This window comes from Lissotriton vulgaris, chromosome 6 (assembly GCF_964263255.1).
Source record: "Lissotriton vulgaris chromosome 6, aLisVul1.2, whole genome shotgun sequence".
NCBI lineage: Eukaryota > Metazoa > Chordata > Amphibia > Caudata > Salamandridae > Lissotriton > Lissotriton vulgaris.
In genome coordinates, this window is record NC_141694.1 from 14367716 (window position 1) to 14384150 (window position 16435).

General features: G+C 45.4%; 1 protein-coding gene across 1 annotated transcript in view; it reads left to right on the top strand.

Moving 5' to 3' along the window:
- The window catches only part of LOC147706703 (solute carrier family 22 member 7-like), a 225690-nt gene that overhangs the window by 160073 nt on the left and 49182 nt on the right, over positions 1–16435 (top strand). Inside the window, exons 4-5 of the mRNA XM_086925332.1 lie at positions 4315–4483; positions 4617–4740. Of these exons, the coding sequence (XP_086781458.1) occupies positions 4315–4483; positions 4617–4740 (293 nt within the window). The remainder of the gene's footprint in view (positions 1–4314; positions 4484–4616; positions 4741–16435) is intronic.

Genomic DNA, 16435 nt, shown 5'->3' on the forward strand with positions numbered 1-16435 from the left:
CAGGACCCCCCAAACAACAGTGCTAATAACCATGCTGCAGTTCCAAAGTGAATGAGCATTAAGATACTTTTAAATGTTGCTTTTATCTTGTCACATGGTCTGTGTGTTGAAAGGCAAAGGTCAAATGTCAGTCTGTCTTCAGACAAATGGCTGCTTATTCTTTGAACACAGATTGGTGTTTACTTTTCTTTCTCTTGAGTTAAAAGTGAGAGGATTTTATCAATTGAACTATTTAGCAGTCTTGCTGGTGAGAAAGGAACGGCTAGAGGATATCTTTTTTTTATGGGAGGACACACCCAAATGTATGCAAATAAAATTGGGCACAAGGCAGTGAGACCAGGGTGGCATGGAGGTTGGTTGATGGTCACAAAGGGGCCAGCCATGCCAAGTTTCCATGGGCAATACAAGATGTCCTGCTCCAGCCCAAGTTTGTTCTTTGAATGCTGTGACTTGTAATTCTGTTAATTCCATTACAAAACAGGACTAAAAAAAAAACTGGACTGGAGTAGTACATCCCGCATGGGACTGGGAACCTTCCAGCTGTGGGTGCCTTCAAATAATTCATGGGCGTTAGTAGAAAGCTTCTTAAGAACTCTGACTGCTGTACCATTCATTAAACAGCAAGGTGTAACCAAGGCAGGGTGGGCAGTATCAACCCAAGGCTTTCAACGAGGCAGGTCCCTCTGGATTTCTGGCCAACCAGTAATTATAATCTGGCTTTGAAAGAAGTCTATTTAGTGTGCTACTAGTGGTAGAGTTAGACTTTTGGCCTAAGTTAGACTTTTGAACTAAACTGAGTCCAAAAGTCTAACCTTACTACTAGTAAAGTTAGACTTCCGGTCTAAACTTACACTTTTGGTCTAAGTTTACCTTTGTGATCAGGCCCAACCAGTTAACATGGAGTAAGAAGATTCTTCGTTGTGAGACCTGTGCTGAGCTTTTCCATCCAATGGGACTAATGTAATCCACCTAATACAGTTGTAAAACAGACAGGCGTATTTCATTGGGATATTTATCTATTTGGCCATGTTACTGATATCCACAGCAGGTCACTTCAGTGATGCCAAAGAAGATCAATAGTCCCGTGATGTCACTTTCTGAGATACCACTTCTTGTGATGTGACATGCACATCAGAGGGTCCTCACATCTTCCCTTTCGCCCAGGAACCCCCAGAAGTCCTAGGACTGGCCGTGATGCAATGCACCACATCGGCCAGCATTTTTGGAAGCTGATTTGCTGAAGAGCAATAGGGTCTTACAGCTGAACTGTCCACCATTAAAAACACCCAGTGGTCTTATGAAGCAAGTGGGCAGATGACGATTCATCCATGCCGCACTCAGGTTTTTCTCCAAGGCAACTGGACAGCGTGTCTATTCAACATGCCATCATTCAGGGACGCAAATGACAAAAAACACAACTTGGGGCCATATTATCAAGAACGGCGATAACATTATCGCCGCTTTAGCGGCAGGAAACTGCTGCAAAAGAGGCGATAAGGGGCTTGATAATATGCCCTCGTGAATTCTCATAGAAGCCCAAATTCCGGTGTGCAGGACATCAAACCTGGGCTTCTTTGGGAATTCACAAGGGCATATTATCAAGCCCCTTATTGACGCTTTTGCGGCAGATTCCTGCCGCTAAAGCGGCAATAATGTTATCGCTGTTCTTGATAATATGGCCCTTGGTTTTTTGGTCTGTGGTTTGCAAGAGCGAGTAAGGTAATAGCAGTTCAAAAGACCCTGATGCATTTTTTTACATTGATACGAAGTCATATAGGCGCACAATAAATGATTCATAAATCGCGATTGGGGCAACAAGCAAATATCACACATTATGCTACAAGCAGTAATTTGTTAGGAGACATAGCCAGACATTTGACCTCTGCATTCGAAGCGCAGCACCATTAATTGGCTCTCGACTCACCACTGAGTTGTGACCCACAGTTTGGGGAAGATCTGCGTTAGTTAATTGAAAATGAAAAAGGACAAATTTAGCTTATGTAGAACAGGAGTACAGATGTATTTGTTTGTGGTACTGTACCCCAAACTCATCCAGGCGAGCACACTTCAACCTCACCCTTATAAAATAATGATCTTTCTATGCGGTGCTTCATTGAAGAAGTATATGCAAGATATTCCACATGGGTACTTACTGGCGATATTGGACTCCTATACAGACTTTAAGGATGGGAGAAAACAGAGCAGTGGTGAATAAGTGAGTTATCAAGAGGTGTAGTATGTAACAACTGTAATATACGGCAGAATAAACTGGACCGGTGTAACATATGGAGACTGGAGTTCAAACTTTTTAGTCTACTTTTTAGAAACATATTGGAGAGACAACTATTGGTTAAAATAAAATATTTTGTATACATTGATGTGTATACATTTCTTGATTGTGGCCCTGAAGAAGCTCATGGTGAACGTAACACGTTGACTAAGAGCAATTGTATGAATGCAAATATGGAATCAATAATGGATAATATTTAGTCACAAGCTTGAACATATGTGCATTGCCTGTCACAAATTGAATTGGATTTCTAGACTAGGGCCTGATTACAATGGACTGAAGAACCTTAGGTAAAGGTGCGGTGGCAGTCCAGGACCGCAGCACCAGTGGTCCGACCGCAGTATTACAAGTACAGTGGTAAGACCGTTTAGGGTCCGCTACAACCACCAGGGAACTGTGTTGGTGCAGCAATATGCTTGGCGGTGCCACTGTGGCGCCAACCATATTCCGAGTTTCTCCACCGGCATGTTTTTCAAGGTAGTGAGCGCGCCATGAAAAGGCTGACGGAGGAGGAACAAAGGGGGTCCTTTGGAGCACCGTGTTGCCCTTGTACACCGAGATGAAGTGGTGTGCCCTCCCTGTGTGCATTCACCCCCAGTTCCTGCACAGCAAGGACTTAACAGTTCATGCTGTGCTGGAACTTGCTTTGGCATTCATATAGCGGTGCCTTTTTCAAAGGCACCACCATGGGAAAGCCAAAGGACCACCTGCCAGACCAGGAGAAACACTGGCTGGCGGCCGGTGGTTGATTTTGGTGGGGCTGGAGTGGAGAGGTGGCGTTCCACCCAGCTCTCACAAAGCCAAAGTCATAATCAGCTCCTTAGATTTGACCTCTGTGATAAGATGCCACCCCAGAAGGAACTGGATGTATCTCTTGATCCCAATAAATCCCCTCAGGTTGTGGTTAACAAAGTCACTACTAAGCATAAAGATTTGCTAAAGAAATTTGTGAAAGATCATTCAGAAGTACTTTGTCATAAGACTTGGTGCGTGCCAGGGTACATTCACCACATTCACTTAAAAAAGGGTGCACAGCCAGTTGCCGACAAAGTCATAGCTTTTATGCTCAGTATTAAAGATACTGTGAAAGATGAGTTAGATAGGCTATGCAAGGAAAAGATAAGGTCGTTAGTTGAGGCCACTAAATGTTTGGCACTGGTAGTGGCAAAAAAGAGGAACGGTGAGATCAGGTTGTGCAGTGACTTGAGAGAATTTAACAAAAAGTTATTCATAGGAGATTCCCACTGCCCAGTAGTAATGAGATGGTGAGTGTATTAGCAGGTGCAAAGTTACTTTGCTCTCTAGATCTGATGCCAGCATACCATTAATTAATACTAAAATATAACTTCATGTATTACTCCTTTTGGCGTACACCCATCCAACAGGGTGCAGATAGGCCTTTGCGCTGCAGCCACAGTATTGCTGGATCCATGCACAAAACTGAGTGTCTTTGCCCAATGCAAGAGTACTTGCACGACTGGGGCCGCCATCTTGTTTCATGGTGGCAGGCCACCAGGACTCTCTTGCTGACCTTTTTTTTGCTGCAAATAATTGTCTTCCAGTGCAATGGTACAGTTGGTCCAAAGAATCCAAGATTATAACTCCCACAACTCTCCAGATTGCCTAGTGGGAGCCCAAGACTGGGAACAGTGTCCTGCTCACAAGGATCAAGACAGCAGCCTTGTTGAGGCACATCTGCTTTTTCAGCCTGTTGCTTCATGTAACTTTGCAAGTGGGTAACAGCAGGACCAGGCGTTGGTGAAGACCAGTTTTTTCCCCAACTCCATGGCAAGGAGATGCTGCACTGGAATTGCTCTAGAACCTCAGCAGCTACTATGTGCTGCTGTAACCTCACCCTGTCAACAGATTGTGGTCTAAGAGAAGCAAATAAGAATTAATGGCCCTCAATACACCGTAATAGTCAGATGAGGGAGGTGAATTATCCCTTCGATGGAATTCAAAGATCCTATGTTAAAAGGTAATACACAACTATCAACATTTACTCATTGTAGCTTCTCTTGCAGGTGTAGAGTGGGTGGACACGAAGCACCGCGCCTTGGCAGGGCTCCTGAGCAACCTGTCCTGGAGCTTCGGGAGCATGCTTCTTTCCCTGGTGGCGTACCTAATCCGGGACTGGCGCTGGCTTCTAGTCGCAGCCACATCCCCATGTATTGTGATGATCATCAGCATACGGTGGGTGACACTGTGCCCTCTCGCTGTCTGGGTCTTTCTTCTGATGCTTTGCTCCTCTTCTGTTTCCTGAGATCTGAAATTAGAACTATGTGCACACTTGATTTAGCCTTCAGTCTGCTCTCTTCCCACACAGGTGGATTCCTGAATCTGCAAGGTGGCTGGTGGCCAAAGGCAAGGTGAAGAAAGCTCACGCCCTTTTGGTTCGATGCTCTTCAATGAATGGCCAGGGCCATTTGTCCTCTAAAATTAGCACTGAGGTGAGATGTACTACCCCATACTCGTAATGCATAAAACCGATCCTTTTACCCTCTCCTTTTCCTCCTGTCGGGTCCACTGCAATGGGAAAATGAGTTTGTAATATACCACATATCCTAGAAGTGACCTCAGGGTGCTGTAAGTAAGTTGGGTTAGAAGTGGGACTGTTTGTGGTTCAATCAGGTACCCAAAAACCTTCTAGACTGCAGATTGAGGATGTATGGATGGAGAGAACTCCATCAGGAGTAGCGATGTAGATAAAACTTGCATCAGTCTTAGTGGTGCACAGAATTGCGAGGATAAGTAGTGATGGAATTGTCCTTAACAAAAGAAACAGGTCTATGTCATGAAACACCCAGTCTACAAGGGGTAAACCACTGAAGTGAGTTTTCCCATCTGGTATCTAGTGGAGGTTATGAATGTAAAGCACAACTTGTCCTTGTTGCTAAAGCCTACAGAGCAGGTAAACTGCTTCAGTGTGACCTCCTTGCAGGCGATGGAGTAAACCCCCATGGCAGCCCATCTTTTGACTGTTCCCATAATCAAGATTATCTAAAAACTACATTCAGAATGACAAGTTTGTGCTGAATAGCCTGTTTCAGGAAGGCCCTATGGGAAATGCAGGAGCTCTGAATTCATCAATCAGAAGGATATGATTACTTATTTTGAACCAGGATGTGTTTTCTGCTTGTTGACCGAGGCCACAACAGCTTCATAGGCATCTGGTAGCTGACATCCTTGCAGAAAAATAGGTCTCTTGACTGAGTGAGTATTAGCATGAGGCAAAATCAAAGGCATAAGTGATATCACCAATGCACGTTAGGGTATATGTTTGAGGTGACCCCAAATGTACAAGATAATATCTTGTAGGTAGGAAGAACCAGTATGTCATTGAGCATTAATGTCATCATGAAGGTACAATACAATATTCTGAAGGTAAGAGGGAAGCAGAGGCAGTGGGCATTAGAATTATACCTTGCATGCCACCACTATCACTGACAACATGATCCTTTGATGAAATATTACTGTTACCAAAAGATAAAGGTAAAGATTAAAGAGGAACCGTGAAATCACCAGGCTATGAAGTATGTCACATGTAAGAGGTTTACTGAGGATAAGAAAGATGGGAAACTAATCTGTTTTGCTGGTTGGAAGAAACAGTTTTATATTAGTGTTACCCAATATATGTCAACTTCAGTCTCAAAGCTACAGCTGATAACGTTGAAAGCTTCTGAGATTCAGCAGGACCACGACTCCGGTATCAGGATAAAACTTGAATGCACTTGTGTGGGAAGGTCTATCACCCACTACAAGAATGTAACATGGAGATATCAAGATTTTTCCTTTGAATTTAAATTTTTCTGGGGATGTGTTTAGCTGGGGTATTTGGTTCCAGGGTCAAAGGGTACCAAGATATTCCTACCAACCCCACACACTTCTGAAAGTCTGTAAGAATTTACATGGATCCCTCCACGTTTTCTTACCCAGGATGCACTGCAAACATAAAAAACTGGTTAAACTCACAACCTTTCCTCACATTTCTGTGAGGAAAAAGTTTAAGAATTTGCGTTTCTACACTTCTCCCAATAAAAGCAGTACCCCACTTGTTAGGGTGGGCCTATCGTCCACAGAAGGAACTGGTCAGAACTTGGACTGTGTGAAATAAATGTAATGTCAATATGGTCTTTGCAAGGTAATAGCTTTGGCCTGTCACAAAGACTAGAACGAGAACCAGCCACATATAGGGGCAGTATTTTTTATCAGAAGTGTGGAAGGACAGCCCATCTTGAAGCTACGACAAACAAAAGAGAAGCAATTTGAGTTTCCCATCATCATAACAAAAGATGTTAAGTGCATAGTCTGGGTTGAACTCCACTCCATGATATAAGGATGAGAGATCTAGAATGCTGTAACTGCTGATACCTCCAACCATATTAAATATATCAGTAATATTTGGTAAAAGATGATGATCAACACATACTGTAGCGTTAAGATTTCTCAAGTCGATGCACATCATCAAGTCTCCACCCATTTTGATCACCAGAAGCACAGGTGCAAGCCACAAAGACAACGTAATTTCCTCTATAATGTATGTATCCAGTAGATGTTTGAGTCCCTTCTCTATGGTTCCTTCATCAGATTCAGTACTGGTCTCATTTTTGTCACAACAGGCGCTGCATCATCTTTGAGGTGAATCCTATGTTAAAAAAAAACATTCACTTCTGGGAACAATACAAATAACACTTGGTATTTAACATTTGAATCTAGCCTTATACCCAACTGTTTTTGGTTCCTCCAAACTAGCAGGTTAGGTCCTAAATCATGATGTAACCCTTACCCACAGTTACCCTGACTCTGAACAAAATACAAATTTCAACCATTCATTCAGGAGAAGTGGGTCTTTCCTATAATAGCTTACAATAGCTGTGAAGTGGAGCAGGTGATGTTCACATCCTCTCCATTATCTCTGGTCCAAAGTATGGGAATACAGGATGGTAGGCAGTTTGTTGAGCCTCATAGATTCTAGAACCTTCCCTCTCAGAAATGTTTAAAAAATGGGTGATTGGGAGGAGCCTAGCACGGGACCAAGATGGCTGCGTGGTCGTGTAGCTCCGTAAGACCTGTTCCCCCGTTTGTCTATCCTGCCAGATATCCTGTGACCTGAGGACCGCATTCGATGGGGAAATAGTATTGCTGCCCTCTGGTGAAATTGCGTCTCGAAAGGTGCAATTCTACCCTCCCGGATCGTCGTCTGAAGTTTTGGGCCTTTCCGTCGCCAGAGCCGCGGACTGTGGTGGCAGTTGTGGCCGGGCGCTAATGCGACAACAGCGGCAGTGTCGACCGGAAGTGGTGCCTCCTCTGGAAATCGCTACCAGGAATTATCCCTGACGACTGGGCGTTTTGAGGGGGCCCTCTCTGCACTAATTGACTGTTATTGGTTCGGCTCGATGAGCGCTAAGGAGGTGTGAAGTGTTCTCGGAGGTGTGAATTGGTGCTACATTGGTCGGTCAATTGAAGCCCCTCGATCACCCACCATGGCGGCTAGGCCGGAGATCGAGAAACCTCCCCCCAAAGGTGGGAGAGGACAGAGAGCGGTCAAGTCCAATAAACTGGACAGATATACGCTTCCTAAGGGATCTCCAAGCGACCAGAGGCAACATCCCGCAACCAGACCAGCCTCCCCAAGTGGCGGCTCCGAGCCTTCTTTGAAAGACATAATGGATGTCGTCACTAGGATTGAGGCGTCTATGGGGACCAGGATGGATGCGCTTGATACCAAACTGGACTCGTTTAAAATTGATGTTAACCTTCTGCGCACTGATCACGCTAAGACTAGCGAAAAAGTGAAGTCCCTGGACATCAAAATGACCAGCCTGGTAGACGACATCGCTGAAGTGCAGAGAGAGATCCGGGCATTGCAAGCGGCAAGGGAGGAGACCCGATGGCTGCTGGATGACTATGAGGGCCGTAATCGGCGCAACAATGTTCGCATCCTAGGTGTACCGGAAAAGGCAGAAGATCGTACCCCTGATCTCTTTGTGGAAGACCTGATCCTTAAACATTTGAAGCCTAAGGGACTCAGCAAGCTTTTTACAGTGGAGAGGGCACATAGAGTTCCGGGCGGGCCGCCGAAAGTAGGGGCGCCACCTAGACCCATGATCGCGAGGGTCCTGAATTTTCAGGAATGTGATGTCATACTTCAGGCCTCACGGGCGGACGGCCCGCTACGCTATGAAAATAATACTGTGTCCTTCTTTCCGGACTTTACACAAGCTGTACACAGGATGCGTCAGAGTTTCCTCCAAGTCAAGCGGAGGATGAGAGACAAAGAGATGAAATACTCGATGCTATATCCTGCCAAGCTACGAGTCGAAGCGAATGGGAAAACATGGTTTTTTGACAATGCAGAGGTGGCATAGGATTGGTTGGACACTGTGATGGCTGATGGTGCTGAAGACCGTTGACAAGAGGCTGAAGATGAGCGGCAGGGCCCGGGATTAGAGACTTCTGTATTGTACGATTCAATGGATCTTTGGACACAGGGGTAGATATAACCTTTTCTTAACATGTAACAGTAATGCTTAGGGCTAATACGTTTGTTCCTCCGGCATGATTCTTGGGGGAAAGGGTTTGGAGCTGTGCGGAAGGCGCCTCCTCTTCCTACTTTTAGTTACCATTGTTGGGAGGGGCGACAGGCACACTGCGAGTTGGGGTTGGGGCGTTGTCCTAATGCAGGGGTGCAGGGAGGGGGCTGGAGTTTTGAGGGAGGGGGGTAGTTCTTTGTTTCTTTTTGGTTTCAGTTTCGTTTTGAATTGCATTGGGTGTTGGCAGATGTGAATGTGCGCGTGTGGAGTGGCGTGAATGTCTTGCTCTAATCATGGATTGGGGATCCGGGTGTTGAGTTGGAACGTGAATGGTTTGGGTGACAAAATTAAGAGAGGTATGGTTGGCCAGCTAATCAGGCGTCATTCACCCGATGTGGTACTTTTGCAGGAGACACATCTTGTTGGTAACCGTTGTATGGCCCTTCATAGAGGGGGATATAAACTGATTGCGCATGCAGGGTTCTCGACAGGCTCCAGGGGGGTTGGAATCTTGGTGAAGAAGTCCTTTCCATTGGAAGTTCAAGCTACGTGGTCTGATCAGCAGGGCAGATATGTGGGTGTCTCTGGGAGGGTCGGGGGTAAAGTTGACACTTTTCTTTCCACCTATGTTCCCCCGGGGCTCCAATCGGAGTCTGACACCTTTAAGGATCTTGCTAAGGTTTTTCTTTCACTCCCACTTGGTCTTCTATTTCTTGGTGGCGATTTTAATACCGTCGTTGATGGTAGTTTAGACCGTACCTCGCCGAGATTGCCCCCCCCATCGCGTCAATGGCTCCCCGAATTTTTGGATTCTTTGGGTCTGATTGATGTGTGGCATCTCTTGAATCCTGCACTACGGAGCTATACACATTTCTCGGCGGCACATGGCTCTATGTCCTGACTTGACTATATCCTATTGCCGGCGGCCATGGCAGACACTATCAGGGAGGCGCGTCATTTGGGTAGGGTTGTTTCCGATCACTCCCCAGTTTGCGTTCGAGTTGAGATGGGACAGCCTACAGTGGGTAGAGTGGCGCCTATCAACGCCTGGCATCTTCGAGACCCCGTCATTAGGACAGAAATATGTAGGGCTTCGGAACAGTACTTTCAACATAATCAGGGTACGGTGGATTCTGCGTGGACGCTATGGGAAGCCTATAAAGCTGTTCTTCGCGGAGAGGCCTTGTCTCTCATCGCGTGTAAGAAAAAGAGACGCTTGGCGGAGATTAAAACTGTTGAGGCGGAGGTTGTTGATTTGGAGAAGCAAGTTGCTGGTGGTGCTTCGGTTGAGAATCAGCAGCAGCTGCACCTCAAGCAGGACGAGTACCACAGAGTGTCCAGGGAATCGGCGGTGACGCAACATAATGATGTCCAGAGTAGGATTTATGAGCACGGCGATAGAGCTGGCAAGCTTATAGCGTGGAGAACGCGCCTCTCGGTTGGTACCGGAACTTGAGAGTGACGGTCCAGAGGCTCTTACGGATCCTCAGAGGATCGCTGATTCCTTTGGCTGCTACTATCAGAGTGTTTATGCTTCCTCAGACGCATATACTGGCACTGAGCAAGCCGAGATGATTAGAGACATTATCATGCCTAGTTTGTCTGAGGAAGATCGGAAATATACGGATTCTGCGATCACGGATGACGAAATAGCGGGTGCCATCAAGAGGATTAACTCGGGGAAGGCGACAGGTCCCAATGGTATTCCGATTGAACTCTTTAAATTGAATGCTTACAAAATTGCGCTGCATATTAAAGCCATGTTTCTTGAGAGTAAAGAGTCTGGTTGCCTACCCTATGATCAGCGGATCGCGAATATTGTCGTTATCCACAAGCCAGGTAAACCCCGAACCTCCCCCTCTTCCTATAGGCCCATCTCTCTGCTTAACGCGGAACCCAAGATCTTGGCCAAAGTACTGGCGATCAGGTTGGTAAAGGTGATCTCCACCTTGGTACACCCGGACCAGTCGGGCTTTATGCCAGGCCGCAACACTGTGTTGAACCTTCGGCGTTTACACGGAGTACTGGGTAGGGCCCGAGATTTGTCGCAACCAGCCGTGTTGGTGTCCCTGGACGCCACCATGGCTTTTGACCATGTCGAATGGTCGTACCTATTTGCTGTGTTGGAGAAACTGGGTTTCGGGCCTGAGGATGGGTGCGCCTGCTATACACTGCCCCTTTGGCTCGCGTTGTTGTGAACAACTGTCAATCCAGTGATTTTGCTTTGGAGAGGGGGACACGGCAAGGATGTCCTCTATCGCCCCTTCTCTTTGCGTTGGCGCTGGAGCCATTGGCGGCTTGGGTCAAATGGGATAGGTCTGTGCGTGGGCTGCGGTGGTCCCCGGATTGGGAAGACAAGATTTCGCTTTATGCTGATGATGTGCTTCTATATCTTACTTCACCTAGATCCTCTTTGCTTGTCTTTCTCGACATTCTCAGAGTTTGGTGAGTTCTCGGGCTTTGCTATTAATTGGGCGAAGTCTGTAATGTTAGTACTGTCGGGAGACTCGCCGGTGATTCCACAGACCTGCCACCTTCAAATTACTACCACAGGCTTTGTGTATTTGGGAATTTATATTGCCTTGGATGTGGATGTGGATGTGGATATGTGGAGAACTTGTTGCCTCCGCTGGCAAGATTACGTACTGATATTCAGCGCTGGAGGGCGTTGCCTCTGTCTCTCCTGGGCAGAGCAGTATTGTTTAAAATGTTGGCGCTTCCTCGGTTCTTATATGCTCTCCAAAACGCTATGGACCCTGTTCCCGCTAACTATTTTAAGGAGACAGAGGCGCTTCAGAGACAACTTATATGGGATGGTAGACCCTGTATCGCTTATCCTAACTCACCCTGGCCTGGTATGATGGAGGTATCGGGCTTCCTGATCTGAAGAAATATTATTGGGCTTCCCAGTTGGCGGCTATTAACCATATAGTTTATGGCTTGCCTTGAGACCCTGGATATTCTATGGATCGTATTCAATCGCCCGGGGGAGATTTCCTTCGGGCTTTGTATAATCGTCCGGGACGGTTTTCGCTCGCGGGCCCCACCTCGCATGCGGTGAAGGTCTGGCATGCGGCTAACAGGAGTCTGGGATGGGAAGGGAGATTGTCTCTCGCGACCCCTCTCTTTAGCTCCGCCAAATTGGGTAATCTGTGGACCACCAAAGGATTTGACAAGTGGGAGTTGATTGGTATTGGCCAGATTAAAGTTGTCTGGGGGAAAGGGGAAATACTGTCCTTCGAAGCGCTCCAGCAGAGACATCACCTTCATAATAATGAGCGGTTTCGTTATCTGCAGGTCAGGCATGCCCTCCTCTCCCATGTGCTACCGGGAGAAACCCTCCCCGAGGCCTCCCCTCTTGAGGACCGGATATTGGATGGGCATATACCAGAGAAAACCATTTCATTGATCTATCGAAAGTTGATTAATCACATGGAAGACCCGTTGGGATCTCTCAGGGTTGCGTGGGTTGCTGATGGTTTGGAGATAGACGATGAGGATTGGGTTGAAGCTGTGTCCTCCCCTAGAGTAGTGGCGATACAGATGAGGTTGCGTCTGGTGCAATTAAAGATCTTACATAGATCGTATGTCACGGGTCCGGGTCTGGTGAGGATGGGATGGAGTACGAATGGCGAATGCAAAAGAGGCTGTGGAGAGGTTGCGACGTTTTTGCACATACTGTGGCACTGCGATAGTGTTCAGAATTATTGGCGCGCCACTCCCGACACATTGAACGAGGTCCTGGGCTTTGAGGTGCGATTGGAAGCGCGCAGATGTCTATTAAATATCTGGGAACCCACGGATCTCAATCAATACCTAAAGCAATGGGTTACACTGGCCTGCATGATTGCGAAGCGTAATATAGCACAGCTTTGGGGAGCAACTCAACCACAGCAGCACACTAAATGGGCCCAGGATCTGGACTGGTGTATGTTCCGGGAGCGTGCCGTGTATGTTCCGAGGGGCTGCCCTGAAAAGTGGATAAAGGTTTGGGGGCCGTGGAATGCTTACAGTGGCAACATTTGTGATTCGGACACTCAGGGTTCCCCTTGATTCTATGTTCTATACCATTCTGTGTATCATATTCTGTTTGCGAGACTTCCTCTGCTCCGAGCACTGCAGAAATAACGTCGATCTACCCCAATGCATTTGTTAATTTTGTTTCATTGTTTGTTGTATATTAATAAAAAGAATTTAGCAAAAAATGGGTGATTTTAGCCAGACTTGGAGGTTTGCAGGACATTCTGGGTAAGAGAATGTAGGGGGGAGGGTCCCACACAAGACACACAATCCTAGACTCCCCTGAGTCTATTTAATTGGTTTCCCTGGGGGGCAGCTGAGCCCAGGCCCAGATTCCACTGCTTCCACACATCAGCAAAATTGGCTGAATTTGGAGGCAACAATTTGATGATTCCACACTGTGTTTTAGGGCTTTTCTACTCACAGTTGCTATGCCCACCCATGCAAGTGGACTGCTCTTTCATTGAGAGAAGTGTGGGAGCACAGAATAGTTGAACATTTGTTAATATCAAATGAATTTCTCTTCATTTGTTCGTTCTAAATGCAAGCCAGTGTGCAAGAAAGAACACATTTTGAAACATACCCCCTGCATCACACAAAAGTATACGTCACTCCAAATTCCAAGTAGTACAATTCACCACTATTCCTAAACTCACTATTTGGGCACATTAAACACAAATGCATACGTTTCCTTTATATGCATTTTTCATCCACTATATTTTAGCATATGAAGCATAGGTGGTACAAGGTGAAAACTCATTCAAAGCTGCAGCTCAGTTCCTGGCTCCTGGGTATTGAACAAACACTATGTGTACCTGTAACAAGAAGGGTCTGATGGATGTAGCAGTGTGCCACTTTTGCAAATCATCCAATGAATACAAAATTACAGATGCAAACATTTCCAGCTATTTTTATTACATTATTCCTCATTTATTTTGATGAGGGTAAACCATGCACAATTTACACAAATGACCTCTTGCTGAAATCGTAATCACTGCTTTTGAGAAATATATAGATTTCTGGGTTCACTCCTGGATTTTTCACCTGTTTCTACCACAAACTCCAAGTAGGTTGAAACCACAACAATAGGAAACATTGACTACCAGTTAGAAAAATGCAAGAACTGTGGTAAAATAGTATTTTTCTTACCACTCTGGTTGTTCTGAAAGTTGGGGAAATGTGGATATCAGCAGAGAAAACCATTTGTTGCTCATGTTTAGAAAAAAAGAAATGGTTTCTTGCACAGCACCTTTTTGCATTTTTCTATAAAGAAACACACTTTTATTATATTTTGGCTATTTTCTTAGTTCCCTCCAGGGGGATCCACAAACTCCAAGTACCTTTAGAATCCCCAACTTGTGGGGAAAGATTTGAGGCAAATTAGGCCTGGATACCTTTTGTGGAAAAAAATGTTCTGAGGGATTAAGTGTGAAGTGCTCCAAACATCAATGGGTAGGAAGGGCCTCAGTGGTTAAGTTTCTAACACATCAGAGACACCATGCATAATTTCCTTGGCTATGAAGGTGTGTAAGGACACAAAATCTTCAAGCTCCTCAACCTTTGTCACATCTAGGCCTATTTACTCATTTAGGGCGATATGTATCAAGCAAAATTGCATTAACAAACGCCGAAATTCACAGAATTTCGGCGTTTGCGAATGCAATTTTGCCAAATGGTATGTATTAAGGCAAAATAAGGAATCGCTAAATTTGCGATTCCTTATTTTGCAGGAATCGCAAATTTTGCGATTCCTTAAATGCAATGTAAGAAGCACCAAAAAGTGCAATTTGGCCTTAAGGAATCGCAAATTACCACCAACTTCAAGTTGGTGGTAATTTGCGATTTCTTTGAAAAATGCACTTTTTTGCATTTTTCAAAGTGCAATGTGAAGCACATACATGCCCTTGGGGCATGTATGTGTGCCACATGTGCACCCATGCTTATTTCAGGGGTGCAACAGGGTGTCCTTTTGAAACCCCTGCACCCTTGATATTGCATTCTCAATTTGCAATTCGCTAAGTGCTAATTGCAAATTGAGAATATCTTCCCAGTAATTCCTATGGGCCTCTAGGCCCATACGAATGAATGGGGAGATATTCCTTAATTGCGAATCGCAATTTGTGATTCGCAATTAAGGAATATGTAGGATTCGCAAAATATCTTGCAAATCCTACATACATAGCATTTTGCGATTCGCAATAAAACCATATTTGAGAATCGCTAAATGGCTTTTTGATACATATGGCCCTTAGACAACACACTAGTGTCATTCTGGTCCATATTATTTACTCTAAATGTCAACTTCCCTTCAGATTGGGAGAGTGGGATAGCAATTTTTCTTGCAAGTGCAAAATATTAGGGAAATGCTCCAGGCAATCCCTAATTAATGCGTCTCAAATGAAACTGAAGTGGAGTATTCCAGATCCAGGCAAAGAAATATGAACCCACATGGAGTTTAATGTAAAGTTACAAGCATTAAGTAAAAAGCTGCAAAAGGCCCAGAAGCCCTAATTCTACTGACACACACTTTAAGTATTTACAGTGCACATTCTAACAAAGAACATCAGGTAAGCCAATGAGAAACAGACATGTACACTTACCTCATGGATGTTGTATTTATAATAAACAATGAAGATCTATCTATCTATCTATCTATATAAAATTTGTAACGCGCGCAGTTACCCAGGGGCATCCCAGCGCTTCTGAAAGATGGCTTCATAATAAAGCCAGTGCGATGTTAAAAATAGACACAAGGCGTGAAAGGATGTGTGAGGGGGCGGACATCCCTCCAGTGTGAGCAGCAGCAGGCTGCAAACTGGAGCTGGAGACACAGCTGCTGGTTGGCAGTAGAGAATTACCACCAGCGCCTGCTTTCAAGAAGTGGGGGAGATTCTCAAACATTTTGCATTGGGTTAGTGACTCAAAAGTGATGCTGACCAGCATAAAATTTATTTTTTCCGGATTTACTTTCCAGTGCAAAGCTTGTTTTGCGTCAGGGAGCACCCGAAAAGTGAAGCAGAGCAGCAGCGTTGCACTGCTTTGAGTTACTTAGCGCAAAAGGGAAGGTACATGCAGTGCTTATTTTGAGCCTGTGGTTTCCAGTTCTCAGCACCAGCACTTAATAATCAACACTGCCACTTTTTATGACCACCAGTTAAGGACAAATACATTTATGGAGCGATTAAGTGATTTGCCCAGAATCACAGGGTGTTGTGCCGGTGCCTAGACTCGAACATGGTTCCCAAGCTCCAAAGTCAGCAACTCTAGCTATTAGGTCACATCCTCTCCCCACTTTCATGGTTAGTAGTTGGTTCTGTTTCAGGTGGCACTAACAGTAGAAATGGGCTGACGCTAGCTGCTTCCCGGTTACATGGGTGGTACATGGGCGTTCCCACACCACCACCCATGCTTGGTGTTGACCGGTAGGCCCACAGCAAGTGCCTATCAGCCTCAACACAGTCTCCTCTAGACTTAAGCACCCTTTGAATACACTTCACCAACACTTTGTTAACTCTCTCCACCTTGACATTACATTGTGGATAATAGAGTGGAGTGACGCAAGTGTTTGATTCCTCATTAGTCCAGAAACTCT